Raw genomic sequence first — 25834 nt, 5'->3', positions numbered from 1 at the left:
AAAACACTTTTGTTTTCGAACTGATACAATTCAGCTTCACTAAGGCTGTTCTGAAGTTCCTGGTTCTTCATGCATCAAATATGGTCACGACCTCAAGTTTTGAAGTGTCCCTTTGCTTTTGGCAGTCAAATAGGCCCAAAGTGCCTTAAGGAAACACAAAGTTTTCATTATAGAGAAGGGATAAACGAAAGTGTTCAACAATCTACATTTACCAGATTTTTGACAGAATGGCTTAATTGTTGCAGCATGACTAGTTCATCCAGTCACGAAATAAGCATTATCCTCCTTAATAATGGAACAAACCCTACAAAATGAGGGCGATATTACAAGGAGTTTAAAAACTCAAAAAAGAAAGTGACTTGCTCTTATTTTCCACAACCAATTTGTTGGACCACAGCATGACTAAGTACTTGAAGGCAGAACAGCTACAACTCTGGCAACAGTATTAGCGGTCTCTCACACACTGATGACCTGAAGATATTTAGTTCCTCCAGTACCCAGCTTAAACATATGCTAAATATAGCCCTGGCCTTTTCTTCTGACATTAAGATGAAATTTGTCACACAGCTCTGTCTCACTACTTTTAAACCCTAGCTCTCAAGGGTCAGAAGTCTATTTGTCAAGCTTTCCTAGAAGTAAGCTATTCACCAAGTTCCCTCCAAAATTTTTTTACTCTTGCTTACCACTTTTAAATTCCTTAATTGGTACAGCAGCAGAAATTCACAGAGTCCCTTAATGAAAAGAACAACTGACTTGATGTTCCATGTGATACACTGAAAAACGGATCATGTCTGAACCTGTGTGGTAGCTTTTTCATTGCAAAAGTGACTCCCAAAGGCTTTAAAAATACCAAATTAACTGCTTTGATACACAATAAAAAAATAATTTATCTGGAAAAGCTTTGTCATGATGTGTATAATGGTTATCAAGTGACGGCCTTCCATTAGATCGATATTTATGGTTTACAGCCCATAGTCTGAAGACCACAGATTTTTTAAAAAAATGGATAGGCTTGGGGTTTTTTTAAATGGAGGAGTATGAGTTAGGCTCTACACTACCAGGTATTAGAAGTGATACTGATGGTCTGAAAATATGGTTATCTGCATTGTACTCAGCAAGTATACTACACACTTTAAAAAATAAATTTTAAAAAAAGGAAAAACTGTAAAATCTAAGAAGACAAGCATGCTGTCAAATATAGCTGGAAAATAATTTAATGAATTTACCAACCCTCTCAATGCAAAAATCATATACAGGTCTTTTTGGTTTTCAAAGCCCTCTATGGAAGTTGTGCTATAACTTACAAAGCCATGATTCCTATAGGATCACCTGATCTCATTAATGCAATAAGCATTAGGACCTCAATGAATTAAAATCTTCTTGCGCTATACTGTAAGTTTCTCTTGTTTGCAGTATACCGTAAGTTTCTCTTGACTTAAAAATTATTAGTGAATAACAGCTTAGCAAGTACTGCAATGGACTATTGTCACTGTGAAAACTTATCTTCATCACTAAAAATGTGTCCTGTTTCTACTTTAAATTCATCTAGCCTCAGTTTCCAGTATCCTAAAGTTTTGCAGATCTCTACTACTAAAACACTGTTCCTCATAGTTACAGCTTCAAGCTTTATAAACACAGAACTGCTCTCCAAGATCTCAGTAAGAAACCTTTGCCAATCCTTCAGTCATTCTTCTGGCTCCTCTGGTTTCTTTTCAACACTTCAACACTTTTTGAAGTGCACTGGGACAAGGTATAGCTAGCTACACAAATAAATCTGGAAAAGAAGGAAGACAGGAAGGGGAGAAGGAAGAAGTGAGAAAAATAGTGGGCAATGAGAAAAATCACACAGGAAAAGGTATGAATGAACAAGGGCGGACTACCAGACTAGAGCCAAAATTCTGTAATAAAAATGGAAAGTAGAAAATCCAAATGCTAGAATTCTGAAGCTGGCTGCACTTCACATTCAGCAGCAGTGGTCTTACTGCTAAGGGCCCTAGAGTGTTTGAGTTCTTTTCATATTTCAAGCAACAAAGAAGATAAGCTCAAGAAAACAAGGGTCAGTTTACAGTCAGCTCTTGAAAGCTACTATTTGCTTATCTCAAAAAATTATGTTGGGCAACCGCTTTTTACACTGATGTGTAAATGTGATGTGTGTATGATGAGGACAAAGAATCTCACAGACTCTGTATTCCTCTCCCACTCACTGAACATGAATTACAGTCCTCAAGTATAAAAGTTTACAAAGGTTCAGATATTGCAGCCTAAAAATGCTGTTCAGAGCATTCAAAGAAGGCTATGAAGCAAATTAATTTTACCACGCATCACAATTACTTGCTCTACTATTAAGTTACATTTTCAGTCACACATAACCTAGCTTCTAATTCTGAACACTATATGGTGAATGTGAATGATCAATTTTTATGAGAAAAAGTAAATCCAAGTAGAAAGTTTCAAACTGAAAGAAAATAAAACTTACTGTAATTGGCACATCTTTTGTTCCTGAATTTAATAAATGCAGATTCAAAATTTTTGGCAGATCTGTTAAAGAACAAAAACCACACCTGTCTATTAGGCTACTTTAACATGTGAATCTTATACAAAGTAATTTACACTAGCTGGCTTCTTCTGTAACTCCACTGTTCTGTGTTAAAAAGTTATACTAACATGACAGAACAGTCAAAATAGGTAGTCCGAAGAATCTGACACAAACTGCAATTTTGTGTATTAGTATGTATTACATGCTTCAGCTTACCACTCATATTTCTACACATTAAGAAGTGAACAGACTAAAAATACCACAATGAATGACTTTGTCAGGTGCACCCATGTTCAGAAGAAATTACTCTTACTTGAAAATCTTTACATGTTAAGGAAGTTGCAAGGAAAAGTTCTTCAGAAGCTATCTTTTTTTGGTTGAAAAAAATATACCACTTTTCTTCAGCAATAAATCCCTCTTACAGTTTCAAAAAAAATACCTCCAGTTTTATTACTTTCTGATATATATATTTTTATCACTAAATAATATTAATGTAAGCATAAAATGTTAAGCACAAATGTGTAAGTGGCAATTAAAAAAAGATCCTATCATAAAACATTTGATCAAGTCTGCACACCTTCACTTTTCGCTGTGTCCGAAAATCATTAAAACTTACCCAGATGTGAAGCAATCTTTCAAAACAAGTTCACAAACTAAGTGAACCGAAATGCTTTTCAGACTATGCGATGTGCAACTGTGTAACACTAATGTTACTATTGGACTTACAACCTGGTGTGCAAACTACTGCTTGCTTGTACACACCCCAAGTACTCTCACATCTGTGCACTGTTGTAACCTGCTGTTGTTATCTGTCTTTTTAAAAGCATCATTCCACAAGCAACCCTGAAGAGTACAAAGGTAACTGGGCTTTCCCCTCCCCACCCTATTCCTGATAAATACTTGGAGAACTGAAGAATGGTTTACCTTGTGTTCTTAGTGTACCAAAATCTAGCATTTCTGTTGATGAATAGATTCCTGGTGCTTAAAAACAAAAAAGAAAAAAGTTACAATATTCTTATTATACTAAGAATTAATTTGAATAACTGAAAAAAACCCCAACCAAAACACAAAACAAACCCAAAAATCAACAAAACCTCAACCACTCTTTCACAAACCTGTTGTAACTTCTACTTCAACAGGGAGAATAATAAATTCTGTGTTGTCTGAGGCATTTGTTTTTATTCTAATGAAGGCTGTATGATTATCTGCTTCTCTTGAAGAAAAGCTGGCTCTCATCACTCCTTTTGTTTCATAGGGAGGTATTTCCTGATAAATAATCAAAGCATATCTATGAGAGCACAGTAATTACAAAAAAAGCTGTCACACCAAATAATTACAATAGAAGCATTGGGTATAACTGTGTTAAGAGAAAAAGCTACAACAGCAGGAAGAGACAGGCTTCATAGAACTAAAATTACCATTAAATTCATAAAGGATAGTTGTAATCATCTAATATGACACTGATTAAAAATAGGTATATGCAAGAGAACTTTTGTGTCCCATTTGATTAAGTTAACGATTCTACGATTCTAAGTTTTATATATTAAATTTGTGGTAAAAACACAGACTAAATTAACAGAATCTGGCAATAAACAAAAGATATTCAGAAAAAATGTTGACAGTAACATCAAATATTGACTTTGCATATTCTAATTGTTTTTTCTCCAAAGGAGACACAAGCCATATAGTTTCAGTGCTAAACACAAATTAAAATAGTGCACAACTCCGTGTAGCCAGAAGCTTGTGGAGCTCCAGGTTTTGAGAGTCACCATGTAATTTACAGGACAAAGTAAAAACATATTTTAGTTTCTGTACCACACCTATCAGTTCTAATTGGCATTCAGGGTTTGAAAGACAACTCTTTCTGCATTAGCTGGACACAGCTGCAGCACAAGACGAACCTCAGCACCACAGCTGAAATACTAACATTGGATTGTCTTCCCTGCCATACTACAGAAGGTTTGAGGATTGGATTTTTGGTTGGTTGCTTGATTTTTGTTTTTAACTAGAAGACGAAAACCTTGATATGAAATTTTCTAAGGCACAATGACTGCAGATGTATTCTTTGAAAACTGTTGATTATCAAAGTAAGAAGATTTCAAGTTCTGTTTTCACATTTATTCACAGACCCAACATAATGCATCCATTTATTAATGTTTCAAAGGATGTGATCTGACTCTTCCATATGTGTAACTAGAGATCCAAAGTCAGTCAGATCCCTCAAGTAACTTCAAAGAGTGATTACAAAAATACTCCTGCATATGCAGACTGCTTCATCCAATCATTCAAGCATTTGCCATCACAACAATTTTATACAATTATGCATATCCATATGTCAAAGTATCATCACCATATTTCAAATATTTTCTTCTACTTTGAAGCTTTTTCTAACCACAGTACAGCTCTTGACATAACCAATATAATGATGTACCTGTGTGTTTCCTCCTACTGGTTTGATTTCTTCAAGTTGTCTTATTGTTTTGAAATACCAATAGTTATATGAAAATGCATACCAATGGGTATGAAAATGGATGGATATAAGAAACAAGAGGATTAGTCCTTCCAGGACACCAGAAGCTTTCACATGCAAGTCCTCATGGCTTTAACTGGCAACCTGGCTGAGAGAAGCTGAAAAGCTACATGCTCTGAAAAACATCTCCCTTGAGTTCTCCTGACAGCTAGGAAGGGGCTATCTATAGAAGCAATGCAAATTGACTAAAACAGTGTCAAAACATTAGGACATTTATGCTTTAAAATCCATTTTCATGTGAACATCTAACCCTCAGCATCTGTTTCCACTGTATTTTTTAAAAAGTTGTGATCTGTGTTAATACTTATTTCCTTGCAACTTTTGTACCTAAAACTAAAATACTGCCATTCTAATGGACTTTCTCCAGAAAAGACAAGAATTAAGTATTGTGATTGTCCTTTGCAACTCACTTGGAAATTACTTTGCCTTGGAAATATCCTCTTAAAACAAATATAACTGTCACATGACTGTAATGACACACTTGAGCAAGAGACAAGCTTAGGGCTCAATGGCTCTGAAGTCTCTCCCAGACCAAAAACCAGTCATCACAAAATCAAATCATTCTAACTGAAAAGGAAAATAAGTTTTGTATCTAGCTGGACATTATCAATGGTGTGACATACAGCATGGAGCCAAAAACCATACCTTCGGGATTATTCTAAATTTTATTTCACTTAAAGATATCAGTTTGTGTTACTTCAAATCAGATTTCATGAGCCAGACCATGGGTCCATCCATTCCACTACCTTGACTCTAGCAGCAGACATGATGAGTAGGGAGTAGCTGCAGGGCATGCATGTAGGAATATTTTCCAGAACAGTTTCCAGCCATTCTCAACTCATGACCTAGCGATTTACTTCAGCTAGACACACTGCTGTTTTATTTAGTAGTCCGTGATAGATTTTTCTTCCCTAAATTTGTTCAGCTTCATTTTCAACCCATGTGTGCATTTATAGTAATTTGCAGGAAGGACTTTCTAAGTTAAAAAAACCCCACCACCAACAAAAAAGCCAACACAAAAAAAACATGTATACTTTTTCTGTGGGTTAGATCCAGCTCACAGGCCTCCAGGACTGAAAGCTCAGGTAGGTGTAATTCATTCTAATGGGAATCATTTTGTTCTTCGCATTTCAAAACAGCACAGCTCTACACATATGGCTTATCGTAATTAAACCTTTCATTCAACTCCTACTACCACAACATTAACAGACCCTGTTATTGTTTCCATTTTTATGGGGTATTTTAATGATTACATGACAAGAGTCAAAGCTAGTAAAAAAACCCCAAAGCCTAAGCTCATATCAAAATAAAAACTCCCAATAAGTACAATAAGTGCTGCAAGACACAACTACTCACCCATAGCTTTCTTGTACCTCCCTGCTGACCTGTTGGAAGCTCTAAATGGAGATCACCTCCACTGGAATACATTTCTACCACCTGAGGTGGATAACAGGAAAAGGTTAGCACTCAGGCTTAAAGGGATCCTGCTTAGTTATCAGATATTATCATGTGCAATGGCATAGCTTAATGACTATTTGACCACTGGAATATCTTACAAATTCACTTTAATGCTGATATAGCCATTTGCTAGTGCTACATTTTATGTGCTTTCTAGAGCATTTTACAGTTTGTGAATCACTTAACAGAATCAGCATTTGGTTAGGTAAAGACATCAATCCTGCCTGAACAAAAGAATGTTTTCCAACATTACATATTGGAGTATACTGAAACAACAACTTATGCTGTGCAAACCAGACAGAATGAAGACAAGAGGCATCACTGGATTAAAAGATCTGTTTAGCTTTGTTTGCTTCAGTATTCTTCCTAATTATCAGTGAAGTTTAAATCTTTATTTTTCAGAAATTACAACCATTTAAAAACTGAAATTTCACCAGAAAACCTCAGTTTTGGAAATTAAGAGATCTGCGACTATAATCTACAATGTCGAGAACTGATTTGCATCTGAGCAGAAAAAAAAAAATCTTATAATATGAAAGACATGATCTCAAATAGCTCTAAAGTTCAAACAGAATTTTAAGAAGTACCAAAATAAACAAAATTTCAGTTTAATACCAAAAACGAGCATTTAATGATTTTTCTCTTAGGCTCACCTGCAAAGGTTCACTGTGAGGGTTATGTATATTTATTATAGGAGAGAAACTGCTATTTACAGGAACTCGTGCCCCAATAAATGGGCGCAATCGATAGGGGTTCGGAACTCCAATGCCAAACACCTGGTTCAGAGAAAGAAACACAAACTTAAGTAGCTGTATGCAATTGTTGCAGAGCCTAACATGCATACCCATTTTAGCAATCCATCAAAAACTCTTTTTGATAAATTTTATAGTATACTTGTAACCAAACCTTTAAAACCAGTATCATACTAAAGCTCTGAAATAAAGAAACTGGTTTAGTTTGCAGCTAAAGGCTATTCCTCTATTTAGGCTATATTCCTCTAAAGGCTATTTCTACTATTTACTTACATGTATACTGAAAAACAGGAAATCAAAAACCCACCCTTTTTTCTGACACTCTAGAATACTAGATACCAGATAAAGGTTAATGAAATATGATACGTTCCTTTAATCATATAATTATGAAACTATTCATATTGGGAAGCATTTTTGTTGTTGTTTTCAAAACACTGTCATGATAAGAGTCATATTCTTTCAACAAGAAGATTTCTCTCATTTTTCACTTTTCAGTCTCTCTCATCTGTCTGAATTATCTTTCTGAATCTCCAGTGAGTAATTTTTTGCCAGCTTAATGAATAACATTGTCTTGCCACTGGATCAGATAAGTCAAGAGCTAAAGGATGAGCTAGATCACTACAATGAGCCAGTAAAATAACACACACAAGAAAAGGTATTGGGAGAATTTAATTTAATTCCATTGATCTGGCTTACAGTACTGCCCTACTGATCTTTACAATGGTGTACCCATGTTACAACAAACAGCAGGGATGGAAACTTCTTCAACTGGGTTGATGGAAAAAAAGAAACAAACCAACAACCCACCAATGTTGTGCAAATATCCTTGGATGGTTAAGCATCCCATAATAGATACTGCTTTGGCTGACTCACACTTCACTTTTCTGGAAAGAGTGTAATTCTCTTACCTGATAAGTAAATACCCCATGATTAGAAGTGTTAATAAATAAAGTGTTCTCTACATTTCCCACTACTCTTGCGAGGAAAACTACATCAAAGGACGTATTCCCTCCTGGAAGAATTTTCTGGAAAAAATAAAATAAAAGCAAGCAAGCAGAAGGATAAGGAAAACTGTTTACTGAATAAATTGCATCATGCAGATGAATAAAAGTTTTTGTGCTACAGAAGATTCTCACGTGTTCTTTATGGAATACTGAAGTTAAGGCAGTCAACTGCAGATTTGGAAAGAGAAAATCAGAACTTTCAGAAAAATGAAATGTGTACAAACTAATAAAAATAGAATTCATTTAAAACTATTATCTAGTACAGAATCATATTTACTTGAATTTTTGCACTGAATTCTGAATTTAGACTTTAGCTTATCACAAAAATATTTTAGACTGATAGTTCAAAGGTCACTGGAGAAATGCAATTGCTACAAGACTTCCATAAATGCCACAGGTTATTTATTATGGACAGGTTTTCTGAATTTTTTCACATTTAATGGCTCTTGTTAAGCCACAGGCCTTGCAGACAAAAGTGAAACTCGAGGACTCTACCTGACAGCAGGTTAGGAGTTAACCAGCCGCTGACACCAGGCTTTTGAATGTGCGAGTTCCTGTAACACAGGAACTGTTACTTACAGCTCTAAGTACATTGGAGTGACTACTGCACACTAACACAACTTCATGTGACTTGGAATATTCAGAAGAAATATAGGAACAGTTTGTTTCTGTAAGTGCTCTAAGGAAATGTACTCACCTCAGCAACAAAGGAGATCTGCTGTTAAACCATCAATTACAATATACATTTCCAACGCAGTCAGAACTCCTTGTGTTTCTGTGCTCAGCTCAGATTTGCTCTGAGATGAAGAACTGCAGTATCTTAATACTTCTAGGTGTGTAATTATTGCAGTAAGTCACTCTTCTAAAGAAGCTTCCATTCAGATTGGAGAGGGGGAAGAAAAGCTCATTTTGAGAAAGCAAAAAAACTTACCCTATTTTGGAAAAACGATGCATGAAAATGTGATGTTGTAGCAGATATTGATACTAATGTAATTGTTTCTTCTGAGCTAGGGTTATGTAGGTAAACTTTTTCCATTTTTGGCATTCCAACTGGCCTGTCAAAATAGAGAAAATATTTTCAAAGTGTTAGAAATCTCGACAATAGAGCATTGGACTTTTTCCCATTATACCAGATAGGAGCATAAAAGTGATGAACACTGACAACAGCTTTGCATTTAATGCTTTTTTCAAGTAATGTATGTAACTTGGACCTAGAAGAATTACTTAGTTAACCTATCTTCCATTATTTTATTGCTTACTTTTCCTGAAGGTTTACCTAATGTTGCATCATGCTCATTCCATTGTGAGGTTTTTACTTCAGAATGAAAAGAAGCAAAGTTTTCTATTCCTATGCTAGAACCTCTAAATAATTATCTTAAGACAGGGTGCACACAGCAACTGAAAATAAACAGAACACACCCTAGACAAAAGTCTAAATGCCAATTTTTTCTATGATATACTGTAAGTAGGCTTACCCAGAACCCAGAATTTTTCTGGTATTATATTTTAGAACACTGTCTACAGAATTAAGTATGCAGACATGTACAGCAACAACTATTTTATTTCTGTATTTTGTTTGAATTGATACCTTAAGTAAAAAAATAAAGGCTTGAGACAAATTCTAGAACTTAGGAACCTAAAACATGGAAGTTACACAGTCAAACAACTGCACAATTTTTCAGTAACAAGACATGCTAACAAATTTATTCAACACAAACTTTTGGCTTGTTTCTTTTTGCTTACAACAGCTGAGGTGACAATAGATGCTCCAGTTTCAGCAATTATTTTTCAGACTTTCTCTTCAGAATTTTTTTCATGCCTTTTAACTCATACATGTTAAGTATCAGCACCAAAGCACTAATAGAGCGTGCAGATTACAAATCGCTGCATTTGGAATTCTGGAATTTAAAACAGTTAACTCTTAACTTTCAGGTTACATGTACTCCATCCAGCACTCTCCCCCATGTCACTTGCTCCAAGCACTGCAAGGACACCCAAAACTACTGATAAGAATTACGACCTGTAGTACCTGCAGTGATGCTGACGAGAAAAAGGCAGCTGTTCTGCCATCCTCAATTAACCTTAACAGACCAAATTAATATGTGCTATTGCAGTCTCAGTTTTTCAACTGAGAGGGGGTGTGGAGTATATCTCAAGAGATGAAGCAACATAACTTTGCTGTAAATTAAAGGCTCCATTGAATGGAGAATTTAGTGACAATAAACAAACTATGCCATAATTTTCAAAGTGATTGTGCTTACAGAACCTCCTACACATGAAACACGGGCTAAAGAAGCAGATGCTAAGACAATTCAAAGACACAATTATTAACTATCAATAAAGGACATCATCACTAACAAAAATATATCTGCATTCTGCCACTGTAAAACTCTTTGCTTTGCTTGCCAAATTTCATGTCACCTAATTTCATGTCTCCAACAGCAAACACTTGTTCTCGATCCTTCTTTCACTGTCAAAAAATCTCATTTTGATTCCTCTAACTTCACCAGTAACAAAGATCACAATTTCTCTCGCCTTTTAAAACCTGTACAAAACCAAACACCTGGGTTGAGCCCTAACAGAATATATTTTTATCTCTTGCTAGCATACATGGGGATGTCAGAAAGGGAAATGGTTTATCAGCTGTGACATTTTGCATTAACTACTGTAACTGCTACACTGTTGATCAATGGAATTAAACAGTAAACCTATGCACCTGTTCTTCTTTTGCTAGGATAAAGCTTACCAGACCAGAGGAATGCAAATGAGAGTCAGCCCTCCAAACTTCCTCATCTCTACCCCCACCCCCACCAAAAATCCCAGCATAACAACAAACATGCAAATCCACAACCAAGAAAAGTGCCTGCTGATAAGGAGTTACCCAACACCTCCTGAATTCAGAACCCACTGCTTCAAACACTCTTTCACTGACATCACTACAGATGGCCTTGAGTATTTTATCTGCTTGGTAACTATGAAAGGCAGAAGCTTTTATACCAGTCAACACTTTTGCAGCAAATTCCTTGTTTAGACAAAGCGGTCAAGCCTTAAACCAGTATCCAACGCCAATTTCTTTTTTTAAAAGGGAAGAAATAAAACAGTCAGTCAATCTCCTCCACCACTGAAGAAAGCTCTTTCAGCCCGAGGATCAGCTGTTTGTTCCCTAGTTCTCACTACAATTTTTCACTCTCCTTAGTGGAAGACATGCTCCCAGCGCCTTAGTGTAACTCTTTTGCTTGCCACAGTGCAGTTTTCGGACACTTTTCTTCCCCACAGCACATTCAGCAGCTTGTCAAGAAGGGGAAATTATCCTCCTAGTATGTAACAAAGCACTCCAACCACTCTTCATAGGAGGAGTTCAACAGCAAAACCTAGAATCAAACTGAACAGTTCCTTCCAACCACAACAGCAGGAAGAGAGAGATGAGTAGATTTTAATCACTGTATTACATGTGAGCAAATGACATGACTAGTGTATTATCTGTGGTCTCTAAAGAGAAACAGTTATGTACTGAAAACTGAAGATCAGAAGTTCGCTTCAGTGACACCTGTGATGCATCATGTGTGAAACATCACAAAGCCAAGAAAATGATCTTGAATGAACAGGCAATAGTGAAGCACAAGTCAGCTCATGCCAGAAAGGTAGTTTGCAAATAAAATCTTTAGGACCTTCATGCTTTTGCAGTTCTAAAAAGAAGGGACAATCCATCTGTTCGATAGGCTCAAGTCTATAAAAACAAACTGGTAGGGAAACAGCCATGACCATGACCAACAACACAGCTCACTAATTTCATATTGCAGACTAAATTACTACAGTATAATTATAGGTAATAAAGGGAGAAGGCACTAAAAAGGAATTCTGATAGGACTTTGTTTTACTCTACTCCTTTGCTGATCATTCTGATTTTGAAACAATGAGTCTGATATTACATTTGGCTGAGATACAGCGTTCCTTATATTCCTTAAGTGTGATGTTAGCCAAATATACAGAAATAGGACCTCACAAACCTCACCCATTTTTTCTGCCATCAGACATGGTAAAATCCAGGTAGGGCAGAGTGCACCAGACACCTCTAATGAACCTGCATCCCAAGCAATAATCTCATGAGGGATGCTCTCCAAGCTGCAGATTATCAAACCACAATGAACTGCACATGTACGGCTGTAGCTGATGCCAATTTTAGAGTGGAATTTCCCAGAGCAGTCAACAGCTAGCACTTTTCTTTGTGAGAAGATGGTATAGACACAGACCTTCAGGCAAACACGAACTATCAAAGCATGTAAGATTTTGCTCCTGATCCTTTGTCCCTGCATAATGCTAGGTCCACCTACACTGATAAAAAAACCGATACCATAACCTAGATGAGAAGATGCTAATTAACAAGGGTGAGGTGCCTGGTCAAATGGGTAAAGAAATCTCTGTTCATGTTCTTTACTGCTACAACTCAACTCTTTCCAAAGTCTGAGTTAGTACCTGCAGTGTATTGTAAGCATGTCCTTGTAATGGAATTCATTGCTGTTCCAGGGATCAAAGGGTAGATTCTTTTAACAACGGAAATCAGCTCCTGCAAATTTTGGGGAGATGAGTCCTTGCGTTATTGGCCCAAAATTGATTTGCAAAAATAAGTAGCTACTCATTGTGAAGCAAACATAAATTGAGAAAATGCCCTTTTAAAAGCACAATTAATTTTTTTTCTTACTGCATATTGTTTAAACACCTCTGTAAAATGCTCACTTGATTTATGAAAACTGATACAAATCTTCTACTGAAAAGCAAAATATATAAATTCAGCAGATACATTCTTCATCTTCCATCTCTTAATTCTTTCTAATGAGACTGGAGAGAGAAATGAAGTCAACCAAAAGCTTCCCAGTTACATTTTGAAATGCTGGGAATATAGGTAAATATACTCAATATTCAGTTCTGGTAAATTCCTCATGAATTTTGAGAATGCGACATATGTTTTCCCCCATGTATTTCTTTCATTTAGCATCTCTGGCAACTGCAGAAACAATTGCAAAACCAGTTGTCACGCAACATATCAGAAGTGTCACAAGGGTTAAATCAGTATCCTGTCATACAGTATCCTATCAGACAGGGGTGAGTAACAGATGCCTAGAAGGCAGAGTGTAATGCTGAAAGCATACAAAGTCAGGTGCCGAGGACACTCTCCTAGGCTTGGGAATTTCCTGAACCAATGAAGACAGTTTTCCAGCCAGAAGATCAGACTGAGCAAGCTCCAACAGTAAGAACTTGGGTGTTGACTTGTAATGTATCCAACTACTTTTAATTAAAAAAAACAAAACGAGCTGGTCTTACAAGGTTACCTCTAGAAACTGAAAGGGAATGCCTTTTGTGCCCGTACTGAAGAAAATGCTAGTTTCCTTACACAAAGGAAGCCTGCACGATGTACAAAACTGGAGAATTAGCAAGCAGAGCATTCTTCCTGCTTCACACAAAAATGGTTGAGTGACACAGGCAAGTAGCTTCTTCATCTGAAGTTAAGAGTAGCTGAAGCACATACATTTACATTCTCAAATGCGTCTCCAACTCAGAAAAGCAAAAGAAAACAGAAGGGTTTTGGTTTTGCATATGTACTAACCTATAAATCAGTTGTTTTTCAGCTTCCAGATCTCACAGGCTTTTAACAAACAGAGAAAGTTCTTTGACACTAGACTTGACAAAAAGTTGGTGCCAGTGTAACATGCTAAATGGACCAAGTGCCCCATTTTATGTTAGGAATCTAACTTAAGATTCCATACAACAAAACCATGCCTTTTCCAAACAGTTGTCAAAACCACATACACAAGTAGTAGAGTTTATCCAACCATGTCACCGAGTGTGACTGGAATGAATCTAAGACTGTAACGAACTTTTGGCCGCATTGTGCAGTCTAGCATGATATGTGAAAAAACCCGAGGCAGATCTGGACAAAATGTCAATCTACTGTCAACAATTTCTCACGTTCAGCAAACTCCAAGTGAAATGAAGTTTGCTTTTGCAACATTTCTTTAAAATTCCAACAATCTCCAACTCTCACACATTACAAGTGTATCAAATGTACTGTGTAAATAGTTGGATGTATGTTACAGGCAACTTACAGGTCCTTTCAGCAGCTGTAAGTGTATGTAAAATGTAGGAAAAATAGCAATCTGAGTAAATTCTCTAGTTGCTAAAATTCTTCACTATTTTTTTGTATAAGAGATTAGAGTTCTTGAAGAAAACAGACCATTTTGCTAAACTTACCTCATGTTACTTGAAGTAACTCCCATGGTTTTAAGGACATTTATATCTATTGTATATCTAGTAGATGCAAGTATTTAATCTATAGCTCAGGAAAACTTCCAACAGCTATATTGTTAACAATATCATTTCTCCATTTTCTTACTATGCTAGTCCTCCCCTAAGTTTTACAGCAGTCAAGCCTTACAAGGGAGTAAATCAGTTTACACTGCAGTATGGCACATTCATGATACACTTTGGCTTTCTAAATGCCCCCTTTTTATTTGCCTTCTTGTTCGTAGTTCATGTAGTTAGAAGTGTAACTACAGGCAGTGCAGTCTAGATTCAAAGACAGGTATATCAAGACAGGTTTAGCCTGGCTGTATTCTCCAGATTTTTACCCATTCTGACATTATCCTGTCCTTAAAGTAAAGCATGTCCCTTACGTTACTTAGACTAACATAAGGTCTCCACACCTGCAAGAAGGTCTCAATATGCAAACATTGCCAAGCAATTGCTTTCAAGCCAGCTCAAGCTTTCATAGAATATTCTGCCAAATACTAGAGCTCACAAACAAGAAAACATTACAAAAATCCCCTAAACAAAACACTTCAAAGGAAATGCAAAATGAAATTGTTTATCAACACAAAACTGAAAGAAAGAACTTAAGAACATTGTCCTACCCATGAGAAAATTTTGTCTGAGAATGGGACCTTGCTCAAATTGAGTGAAGCAAAAACCTCCATTCACCACAGAAAAATATGTTGATCAAGGATTAAAATATTACTGTAACCAAGACCATAATTTCACACCTGACCAATCATTTCTATAAAACAGGGGTAGGATGTCAACTTCATCTAAAATAATTCCATATTTTAAAAAATTTTTGATAAGCGGTTCTAGCTTATATTGTGGCAGTATCCTAAAATACTTAATACCCAAGTGCTCCATTATCAAAAGTTACCTCTATCAAAAAGTTTAGTTGTGAAGAGCTTAAACTTTACTTTTGATACAGTCAGAGTTGAATTAACAAAGATGAAGGCAACGTATCGAGATCTGTGAAGATCCACATTCTCCCACAAAGCAGGTGTAAGAACTGAATATAAACTGCCCTGCAAAAGTATTCTTCAGCCTTCACCCCAGGTGACCATCTGTAAGACCTCTAATATGCAGACCTGTCTTAAACACAAAGTCATACAGATAATGACTGTTCTGTCAAAAGAGCCTCAGATTGAGCAACCAAATCCCAAAGCTATGGAGGGTAACAATGATTACTGTTTGTAGGTTAGAACACCTCAGTTATTCCCATTTAACAACAGGGGAGAGTAATAGTTTAAAAGAGAGAATACAAGGAACAGAATGCTGGTAAACAAAAAAAGTCAACTAATTGTGGAGCTGGCTTTAGGTGGGAGGTTTTTTTCTTGTGTTCTTTAAAGCCCTGAATCTCCAATACCCAACATGTTGCAGAATTTGTTCCAGAAAAAGACTGGTATTGCTTCAGAGACACAAGAAAGAGGTTTACACATTAAATAACCAAATGAGTATTCCACACTTAGTCCAAGCAGCCCCCTGGCACAGTGATACGGGAGAACCTGCCTCAGCTCTATCCCATTCCCAGAGGCTTAATGTATACAGAGAACATTTGGGATCTCTTCAAGTGAGCTAAAGATTTGCATATCCTTTTGCATATCCTGACATACGGCATACATTTCTTTTGATAAATGTGAGATTACCTGGACTACCTTCAAAGTGACAGAATATGGCAGTGTTTGCTTTATACTAAAACAGCATTAAAAAAACCTCCAACTGTTATAAACCAGAAGTAGAAGGCGACTGTAATCTCATCTCCAGGTGGAACACAGGAAGTGTGTCCACAGCACATATTTATCAACTTAATACTGGTTTTGATTTTCTGAGATCCTTAGATAAAGCAACTTTTATTAAATATTATTCCAGCTTAAGTTGGCATGTTTTTGAAACATTAAACCCACACACTCTTAGCAGACCAAAAATGTCACAGGTAGAATGGCTTGATGTACAACCGAAAATAAATATTAAAACTTTCTTTAGCCTAGGTATGACACATGTTGATAGCTCAGCATAAACATGAACTTGCAACAAGTTTGCTTTATTAAATACTATATGCTACCTATTAACAAAACACCCTTTGGGTATAGTACTTATTCAGAAACTAAACATGCATTTTATGCCTTTTCTAAAATCCATTAATAACAAAGACAGAAAAGCCAGAATTTGAATGTGAAAACCCTGTCTGCTTTAAAAGGCAAAAAACTCAAAAGCTTAAATCTGCATTATTTGACTTCCAAAGGTGCTTGGCACTTGCAGCTTGTTCCCACCACAAGGCTGAGTTACTCAGCATTTCTCAGAGTTGGTTCACAGATGGCAAACTAAACTTTGGGACTCCATATCTAAACCTTTTCTAAAACTGCTTTTGGCAACTTAAATAAGTTTTAATAAATCAGAAGAGGATTTCTGCCTGAGACTACAACCTTAGTGACAACAGATAAATCAATGATATACTGCCACAAAAAAACCCCACCCAAACCAAAGAAGGAACACACGGTGAATCAAGATCTAACACACAGGTTCCTTATTTTAATTGACCAAAGGCAGCAATCCCCCAGTGCAGTTTTGCAGGTATTGTACAGAGCCATTCCCAAGTACGAGACTGTGCTACTTTTAACAGTGTACTAGATCTATACTATTTTTTCAGTGATTTCAGTTTTGACAATAACAGCTTAGATAAAAAGCTGAAATACAATGAAGAATGACTCAAAATATTTATGATACTGTCTTGGATCTACTTGTAGCAAGGGGAAAAAAAATCATCTTTGGAAATCCACAAAACAAAGAAGCACGTATAGCATTCCTCAGAGCATAAGCATGCAAACTTTAGATAACCTTTAAAAGATATGTTAGAGAACATCAAATTTATTCATAGTAGAAAAAGGTACATAAAATACATTCTCAATATCCAAGTCTGGAATTACTATGAACTGAAAACTTTTACAATTTTTAAAAGAAAATAGCTTAAACTCAAACCAATAGGTAAGTTTACAGTAACTCTAACTAAAAGCACACTGCTCTACAAGTTTGAATTTGTACTGCACTCACTGAAATAATTTATTAACTATAACCTAATTTTCTTACAGCAGAGATGCAGTAGAGTAGGGTTTACCACTATGTATTTTGCCATTCAGTTTAGAAACCCAATATTCTCTTACCTAGGACCAGTTACTGACATTAGGAAGAAAAACAACAAAACCACACAATATTAAAAACTAAAGGAAATTCTGAAGCAAAAAGGAAGAGAGGGCAGAGTGACTTATTCTGTCTGTTATCAGAAGTAAAGCCACAATTTTGTTAGGCTGAGTACAAATAAGTTCTGTAAAATGAGGCATTTTCATATAGCTTTGTTATTTAGTGACATTTACATTGGGGTTTTTTGTATAGAGGTTATTTCTGGAAAGCTACTCTGCAAACAATATACAGTTACATCTTCCCTTCTTTCAGAAAGACACAAGTATATACCATGTCAATATACAGGAGCTTCCTTGCACAACTCTGTAGTCACCACACTGTACAATACTCTTTCCAACAGAAAAGGGTACTATATTTTTATTAATTATCTGTGGCTTCTCTGTAAATGAAACAGCCTTTCATGCAGCAGCAGTACTGGCTGAGGATGGGGGAAGCAATGCTGTGCTGAGGCACACCTGGGCTGTTTTCATTCTTCCAGGCTGAACTGGTAACAAAATGTTTGAAATGGCTTTACTGCAGTTTACGCTAGTCAAAGTATCAATCATACAAAGAGGCTCTACGAACACCAACTCCAGAACCAATTTTGACTGTTGAGCTACCTATACACAATAATCAGGTAATGGTAAGACAAGTTAACACTGATGTAATTCTCAGAGGAACTGATTACAAACAGGTACATCGATGAAATGTTTAATTTCCTTCCTCCTCCCTTTTGTTTAGTGGAAACAGCAACCAGCTGCAAGGTAGAGAGCACGGAGCTAGGTTCCTGGAGGCTATTTGCTCTCCTTGAGGCTGTATTTTCACAACTCAACATTACTGTTCTAATAATTGGAGATCCACCATCAGTTTCTTTGCCACCAAAGCAACAGTAAAACTGATATGCTAGGGTACATGCTCCCTGACGTGGGTTACATTCAAGCAGAAAGGTAATCTCACCTCAGGACATCACGTTCCAGACTTAAAACTGCCCACTCTGCAGAGCAGCTGTACAAGTACCTAAAAAGTACAAGTACCTACATAATCAAAACCACGGCAGTTGACAGGTCGCTACATGCTGCTTAAGACTGAGTACAGCATCTCTCTGTAGGTCAATCACACAATCTATTAATGCAATCTATGTATACAACCTTCTCCATCAGCTTTAAATGCTGTTCCTATTTGTTTTCTGGGGTTTTGCTTGTTGTTTGGTTTTTGTGGTGGGTGGGGGGTTTTTTTGTTTGGTTGGTTTTTATTTTGGGGCTTTGTTTGTTTGTTTGTTTTTGGTGGGGGTTTTTTTGTTGGTTTTTTTTGGTTTTTTTTTGTTTTCTTTGGGTTTTTTTTGTTTGCTTGGTCGGTTTTTTTAAATTTGTATAACTAAGCAGATCAAAAGACTTTTCAACTTTTTCAACTTACTGTTCATGGAAGTCCAGCATTGGTGGCTCAAACCGGAGAGGTCGGCAATTTCCCCGATACAGGGATACACTGCAAGAAAAATTGAAATGCTGTAAAAGATACTACTAAATGACACATTTTTGCTCCCTTCCCACCTCAAACAGTGCTTTCTTAGCACAATATTCATTAATACTAGCAAAGCAACTAATTCAAAAGAAGAAACAACAAAACAAACTTGTCTAGTCAGAATACCGTAATTTTATAACATGTTTACGTGGTGTCTCCAAGAAAGATTATGCAAGAGCAGATATCTTGAAAATGGACATAATTGAAGTGTAAACCTCTCGTTTATATAATGATGGCTGAGTGAAGCAACACACTAAACAGGTTGACATCATCTTTCATTGCAATATCCAAACATTGCTATGAAAGACTTTTTGGATATTGTCCAATGTGTAACAGTAATTTACATACACATCCCTGAGTTTCTCCAGTTACTTCTGTACTAGTACATAAAAAATCTTGGATCCATTCGATGGTACTGAGGCCACGTGAGAAAACAGCCAATACTGTTCAAAACTTGCAATATCCAGGAGACAGTGACTCTGCTCTGGAAACATTCCTTAGCTTTGCCTATACTAACCCCCCACTGGCATCTCTTTAGGAGAATTCTAGTAGATGAAGACCAAAACTTAAATAGCACTCACACAATCTAACAGTGAAGTCAACAAAGTATCTGGAAGCATTCTCTATTATTGCTTATTTTATCAGTATAGTTACACAGAGCACAATAGTTAACCCACAACAAAACTTGTAAGTAAAAAATACAAAGCAGTTTCATTGACTGAAACATTTTTTATTATTCAGAATGATGTGACTGTGACCACAGTTAAGCATCTTTGTAACTGAAACACTTTATTTTGAGCCAAGTAAAAATCCTATTCATACAAAAAACAAAACAGAGAGACAACAACATTAAAAAAATAAACAGGGAAGGCTAAAGAATAGAAGATGATCAATGGCTCCTGAATGGCAAGACCAACAGCCTCTTTTTTTTCTTCAAATGCTTTTTCTTCTGATATTAAAACAGCATTCTTGGTTTAGATCATTGTTTTCTGACTTTGTATCAATCCTAGATGCCCAAAGACAGAGCTGGAGCCACTTGTCCTGGGTAAGGAAAGCTACTCCACATACCCAGTTCTCTACCCAGAACTACACAGTTCTGCCTCAACAAGAAGGAGCAGCTAGGAAATGGGACATGCACATGTGGCTTGTCTTATGAAAGCTGGGGCCTTGAACTAAGATCAATCCAATTCCATCCAGTGCAATTCCAGGAAAACTAATTATTGCCAAAATTCAGATGTCTTTCCATACTCCAGAACCACTTCAACAAGGAAGCTATTTACAGGAGTAAAAGTTTAAGAATAGGTTAGGAAATCTTAATTGTATCCTTCAATCAAAATCAAATCAAAAGCTTTTTAAATAAAATTACAATGTCTCAAAGACTCACTCTAAAACTCCACAACTGAAACTTCACACTTCAAGTATAATACACAGCATGCTAATCAATTTCCAGCTCTCTATGTTTGGATGTCAAAACATCTTCAATGCTACAGAGCCTAGTCACTAAAAAAAACTTTGTCCACATAAAAGTAATAAAACACTATCAGGACAGGAGTGGGCTTAGTACATCCAGTCAGCCTTAATATATACTTAAATATGTGTGTGTACATATGGCATGTGTGTGCAGATCACAGTACAACAGAAGTGAAGATATAAGAAAATGCCAAGAGGAAAAACTGCATTCAGATCTTAAAAAAACCCCTAAAATTCTTGCTACTCTTAAGTGCAGCTGTGACACATTACAGTTGTCAAATAAGAGAGTGCTTAGGTACACCTTCTCAGCTAAAGTCAAACCTCAAACCATAGAACAAATGCTCAACAATATGAAGTTTACAGAGACACTGGACACAGGAGAATACAACTGGAAAACTATACGAGCAGTTATGTTTCGTAAGGATAAAACGAGTGAATCGTATGTCTCCAGAGTTTAGAGCCTAATTTTAAAAACCATTTAGAGTGCATTTCTAAATTAAAAAGGTCAAAAAGCTCTTGTACTTCCATTGTCAAGGTAACGCTAAACAGAAACCACTCAAAGTGATCTTAAAAATAATTCTGTCAATTTCTTCCAAAATTAAAACCCTGAACAGTCAGACAGCACCTCTTTTGTATTGGTAATTATTGGTAGAATGACATATCAACTCTTTTTATAGAAAAATGTTAAAAATATTTACAATCTTTACAAAATTATATTAAAAAAATCTTTATTTCAAATGCATTGAAAATACTGTCAAGAGTAACTTGGCCTAACTTGAACAATCAGGACATACTCAATTCTCCACATATGTGTAAAATTTAGGCAACATTTTCTCATGCCACAGAGCTATATTATCCTGGAAAGTCAGCTGGACAACAAAAAACTTAAAATGGTTAAACTTTGGCAAAGGCAGCGACATCATAATGAATGCCAACTATGATAACAAAAGTAACAACTATAATAAGATTCAAACAGGAACAAGCAATATTGGGATTCACAAACTTTGCCTACTAAAGGGCCCAACAGGAGTCAACTTGCAGCAGACTAGGAAATGATTATAATGTCTGCTCTGCTGGGCATTTGCTCACTGAATGCTGGATACACCCATGGGTAGGGCAACTTTACAGCATAACAACATGAAGTTAATTACTATTGTATGCATGTAGAAATATGGCTCCCGGTCTTATATCACAATTTAAACATTTTTCTTTCCCTACCCCTCCAAGTTTTCTAACTTTTAAAGACAAGAAGAACAACACAAAAAAGAAAAGTTGCATCTGGAAGAAAGGACTGCTAATACCTGCCAACAAGCATCAGCAGACTAAGAACTGGCCAGGTGGCACCTGAACCCATGATTTAAATATTCTCAATACCTTTTTCCTTCTGCAAGAATTTTGATTTTAAAAATGAGACTTGAGAGTGAACTACACTCAGTCCCTCAGCAGGATCATTATCCTCCCTGTTCCATCCATGCTATATTTGAGTGGGCATTTACCTCAACTACTGACTAAGGTTCTGCTGCTACCCAGAAGCAACCTACTACCAGATGCAATTTACTGATGTGCAACTTCATGTCTCAATAATGTTAGTCACAAATGCTGTCATAAACACGGTCAAAATAGCAATGCCTGCAAACACTGTAGCTGATATGGGTATCCATCTGTGCTGAGCCACAATATTCTTCTGTCTTAAGGACATTCTTCAGTACTTCCATAATGCTTTGCTGTTTATCAGAGTACTAGGCACCCAATTTTAGATAATCAATGCACATCTTTGCACTTGGAGATGAAGAAAATGCTTGTCACATACAGTATTTAAAGATTTCTGCAAAGTTGGGCAGCAACTGTGTCTCTGTATCCTCACCTTACCTTTCTAGCTGTTCTGGGATTTCTGGAGGAGTTATATGCTCTGTGGAATCTTATCTGTAACATCTTTAATTACTATGGTAGAAAATTCAAATCTAAGCATACTCCACATTTATTTTTCCCACATTAGTTTAGCTGTTGTTTAAAGGGTTTTATTTCCTCTCTTGTGCCATAAATTGTAAAGAAATAAAGACAGCAGCATTAAGCTGTGAAACAGCAAGTGATCTCATGATTTTTTTTAGCAACATGAACTCTTAGAAAGCTGCTACTTTATTTCCATTACCACAAAATCAAATTAAAGCATATCTAAAAATAACTATGTGAACCTTTAAAATGACAAATTGGAAAATACTTCACAGTGGGTACTTTTTGTGCCAGAATCCTCGAAAAGAGACACTGCAGACTTTTTACCAAAAATGTTCTGTAAGTAACCTGCGTGCATCCACAACTTTTCAATATTTAAAAATAAGGCTGAGCTGCATGTATCAGAAAAGACATTTTAATTTTAAAAACTAAAATTTTTTTAGAAATATGGGTATTAATCACAGGTTCAGTGAGAAAGTGAACTCCCACCGAACAATGGAACCACTCCAGTATCTGGCCGTACCTGTTGCTATAAAGGCCGATGAATAAAAATACGAGCAACAATTTTTTTTAACAGGGCTACCCAGATAGTAGCTGGCTCAGATATGTCAACATTAACCCTGTATCAGAAAAACACACTCATACTAGACAAAGTTCAAAGCTAACAATTCCCAAAGGGGAGTGTCTGGGGAAAGAACAGGGAGAAGCTTGAATAGATGCACTGTAACCTGACCATGGGCATGAACAAAACAAATTAAATTGCTAGTTCATTTCCCTCCTTCCAATTAGTGCTAAAAAGTAGATCAGAGAACTGAATAAACTGTCTAAATAGGGAAAAAATATCGGCAAGCTATACCAAGAAGATATTATAATCTCTAATAAGGACAAGCAAAGACAAGTCATCTAGAGAAATTAAATATTGCTTTTAGCAATGCCATTGAAAAAAATCACAGAAAAAAAGGAAAGAGTCATGCAAAACTAATAACAGCAGTGAGAGAGAAAAACAGAAAGCAAATTTGGTATTTACTATGTAACATGGTATCAGAGAGCTTGTGATGCAGACCTTCATCACATTGTGTCCGAACTTCAAATAGGCCAGCGTTCCTAAGTGGAATGGACTATTTGTTTTCAGATATCTAAACCAGTGTTTTAACAGAACACACTCCAGAACACTTAAGTTTCCAATACAGAAAACAATCTTCTTAGCTGAGAAATTAAAACAAAAAATCCTGTAGGCAATCCAGTCAATGGCCTCAATCTCAAGAACCACCAAATTCAATTGTTTTCTGGGAAACAAAAATATTGCACCTAATGCGTGGATGCCAATATAGGCACTTCCTTCTGCCATTGAGACTTGATGATTTAAACAAGATACTATTCCATTTTAAAAATATCAATAAAGTATGGCTCTATCCAAGACATAGAAATACACTAATCATTGTTATCTTTAGTTCAATTGTCATTCCTAAAAATTCATGTTCTCATACTTGCAATCTGACTGACATACTGCAGCACATAGTGAGTTTGCATTCCTGACCACAGCTGGAGATTTCATAGGTTTTTCAAAACTTGCAAAAAGAAGGATCTTAAGCCTGCAATTAAGCAACTATACACACAGTAAAACAGGAACTCATCAGAAATGGAAAATTCTTTTACTAGATTTCCTGAAAAGGAACAGAAAACAGGTTGTGGAAAAAACATAGCTGTATTTACTGAAAATGCACTTTGAGTTTGTTGAATGCTACTGTACAAGAAATAAGCTTCATTGTTACTGTTCAATGCACTCATTAAATAAACAAGAGTATCTGATGATTCTCTAGAGAAAAATCAGGGACCAGGGTAAAAAGAGGCCACTTATTTTCCTTCTCAGATATTATACATGGCAAGCTCTTCAGTAACAGATTATGTCTTCAGGACAGGAGAGGACAAGACAGAGTCATGGGTTTTATAGTCTAGAGAAAAGGAGGCTCAGAGGTGACCTCACAGCTCTCTACAATCACCTGAAAGGAGAATGCAGCCATGTAAGGGGTGAGACTCTTCTCCCAGACAACCAGAGACAGAACAAGAGTAAATGGCCTCAAGCTGTGCCAGGGGAGATTCAAGTTGGATATTTGGAAAAAAAATCATCATGTGGTTAAGCATTGGAACAGCCTCCCTAGGGAAGAGGTGACATCATGATCACAAAACAAGTAGATGTAGAACTTTATGATATAGTTTAGCGGGCATGGTGGCACTTGGCTGAAGGCTGGACTTGGTGATCTTGGAGGTCTTTTCCAATCTTAATGATTCTATGATGGGAAAAAGGAATGTGGGGAAGAATCTATCAAAAATAGCATCAAACTTTTCTTCAAAAGGACACCAACAACTTTTGAAGCAGGCAAACAAACCCACTTTCTCCTCAATAAAAGAAACTACAGTAAAATGATTTTTAAAGAAATCTACAAGCAGAGCTCTGAGTTTAATTACACAGAATTGCTCTGTGATATACATTACAAAAGGAATTAAAGAATTCTTCAGTTTTTTATTCCACATGTGAAGCTTCTTCCTCATGAAGGGCCACGAAGATGATCAGAGGGACAAAGCACCTCTCCTACAAAGACAGGCTGGGAGAGTTGGGGCTGCTCAGCCTGAAGGAGAAGGCTCTGAGGTGACACTAGACCACCTTCCAGTACCTAGTATGGTTTACAAGAGAGGTGAAGAGGGACTTTTCACAAGGTCATTTAGTGATAGGACGAGGAAGAAAGGGCTTTAAACTGAAAGCGGGAAGGTTTAGATGAGATATTAGGAAGGAATTCCTTATTGATAGGATAGTGAGGGACAGGAACCTTGCCCATGGCAGAAGGATGGAACTAGCTTATCTTTAAGGTCCCTTCCAACCCAAACCATTCTATGATTTAGCTGTTCAGTATTAAAAACTACCTCACATTTTAGTTTCATTTCCTCTGTATGAGAAAAATAATTGAAAAAAAAATCACATGGTTTGTATTTGATCTTTTTTACACTAAACCTTTATTACTCTTATGAAAAGTATCACAAACCTCACAATTAAAGTCTGTATTAAACTTTAAGAAAGATGCTTACCTTTTCTGTTGATATGAACTGAGGCCTAAAGTTGTCTCAGTCTGTAAAAGAA

General features: G+C 36.4%; 1 protein-coding gene across 1 annotated transcript in view; it reads right to left on the bottom strand.

Annotated features, from left to right (window-relative positions):
* Positions 1-25834, bottom strand: part of TMEM131 (transmembrane protein 131) — a 94467-nt gene that overhangs the window by 37361 nt on the left and 31272 nt on the right. Inside the window, 9 exon segments of the mRNA XM_039548392.1 lie at positions 2477-2538; positions 3461-3517; positions 3652-3802; positions 6423-6503; positions 7178-7300; positions 8185-8301; positions 9212-9335; positions 19177-19245; positions 25783-25823. Coding sequence (XP_039404326.1) covers positions 2477-2538; positions 3461-3517; positions 3652-3802; positions 6423-6503; positions 7178-7300; positions 8185-8301; positions 9212-9335; positions 19177-19245; positions 25783-25823 — 825 coding nt within the window.

Source organism: Corvus cornix, chromosome 1, assembly GCF_000738735.6.
Source record: "Corvus cornix cornix isolate S_Up_H32 chromosome 1, ASM73873v5, whole genome shotgun sequence".
NCBI classification, from domain to species: Eukaryota; Metazoa; Chordata; class Aves; order Passeriformes; family Corvidae; genus Corvus; species Corvus cornix.
This window is presented reverse-complemented; position numbering and strand designations above follow the sequence as displayed.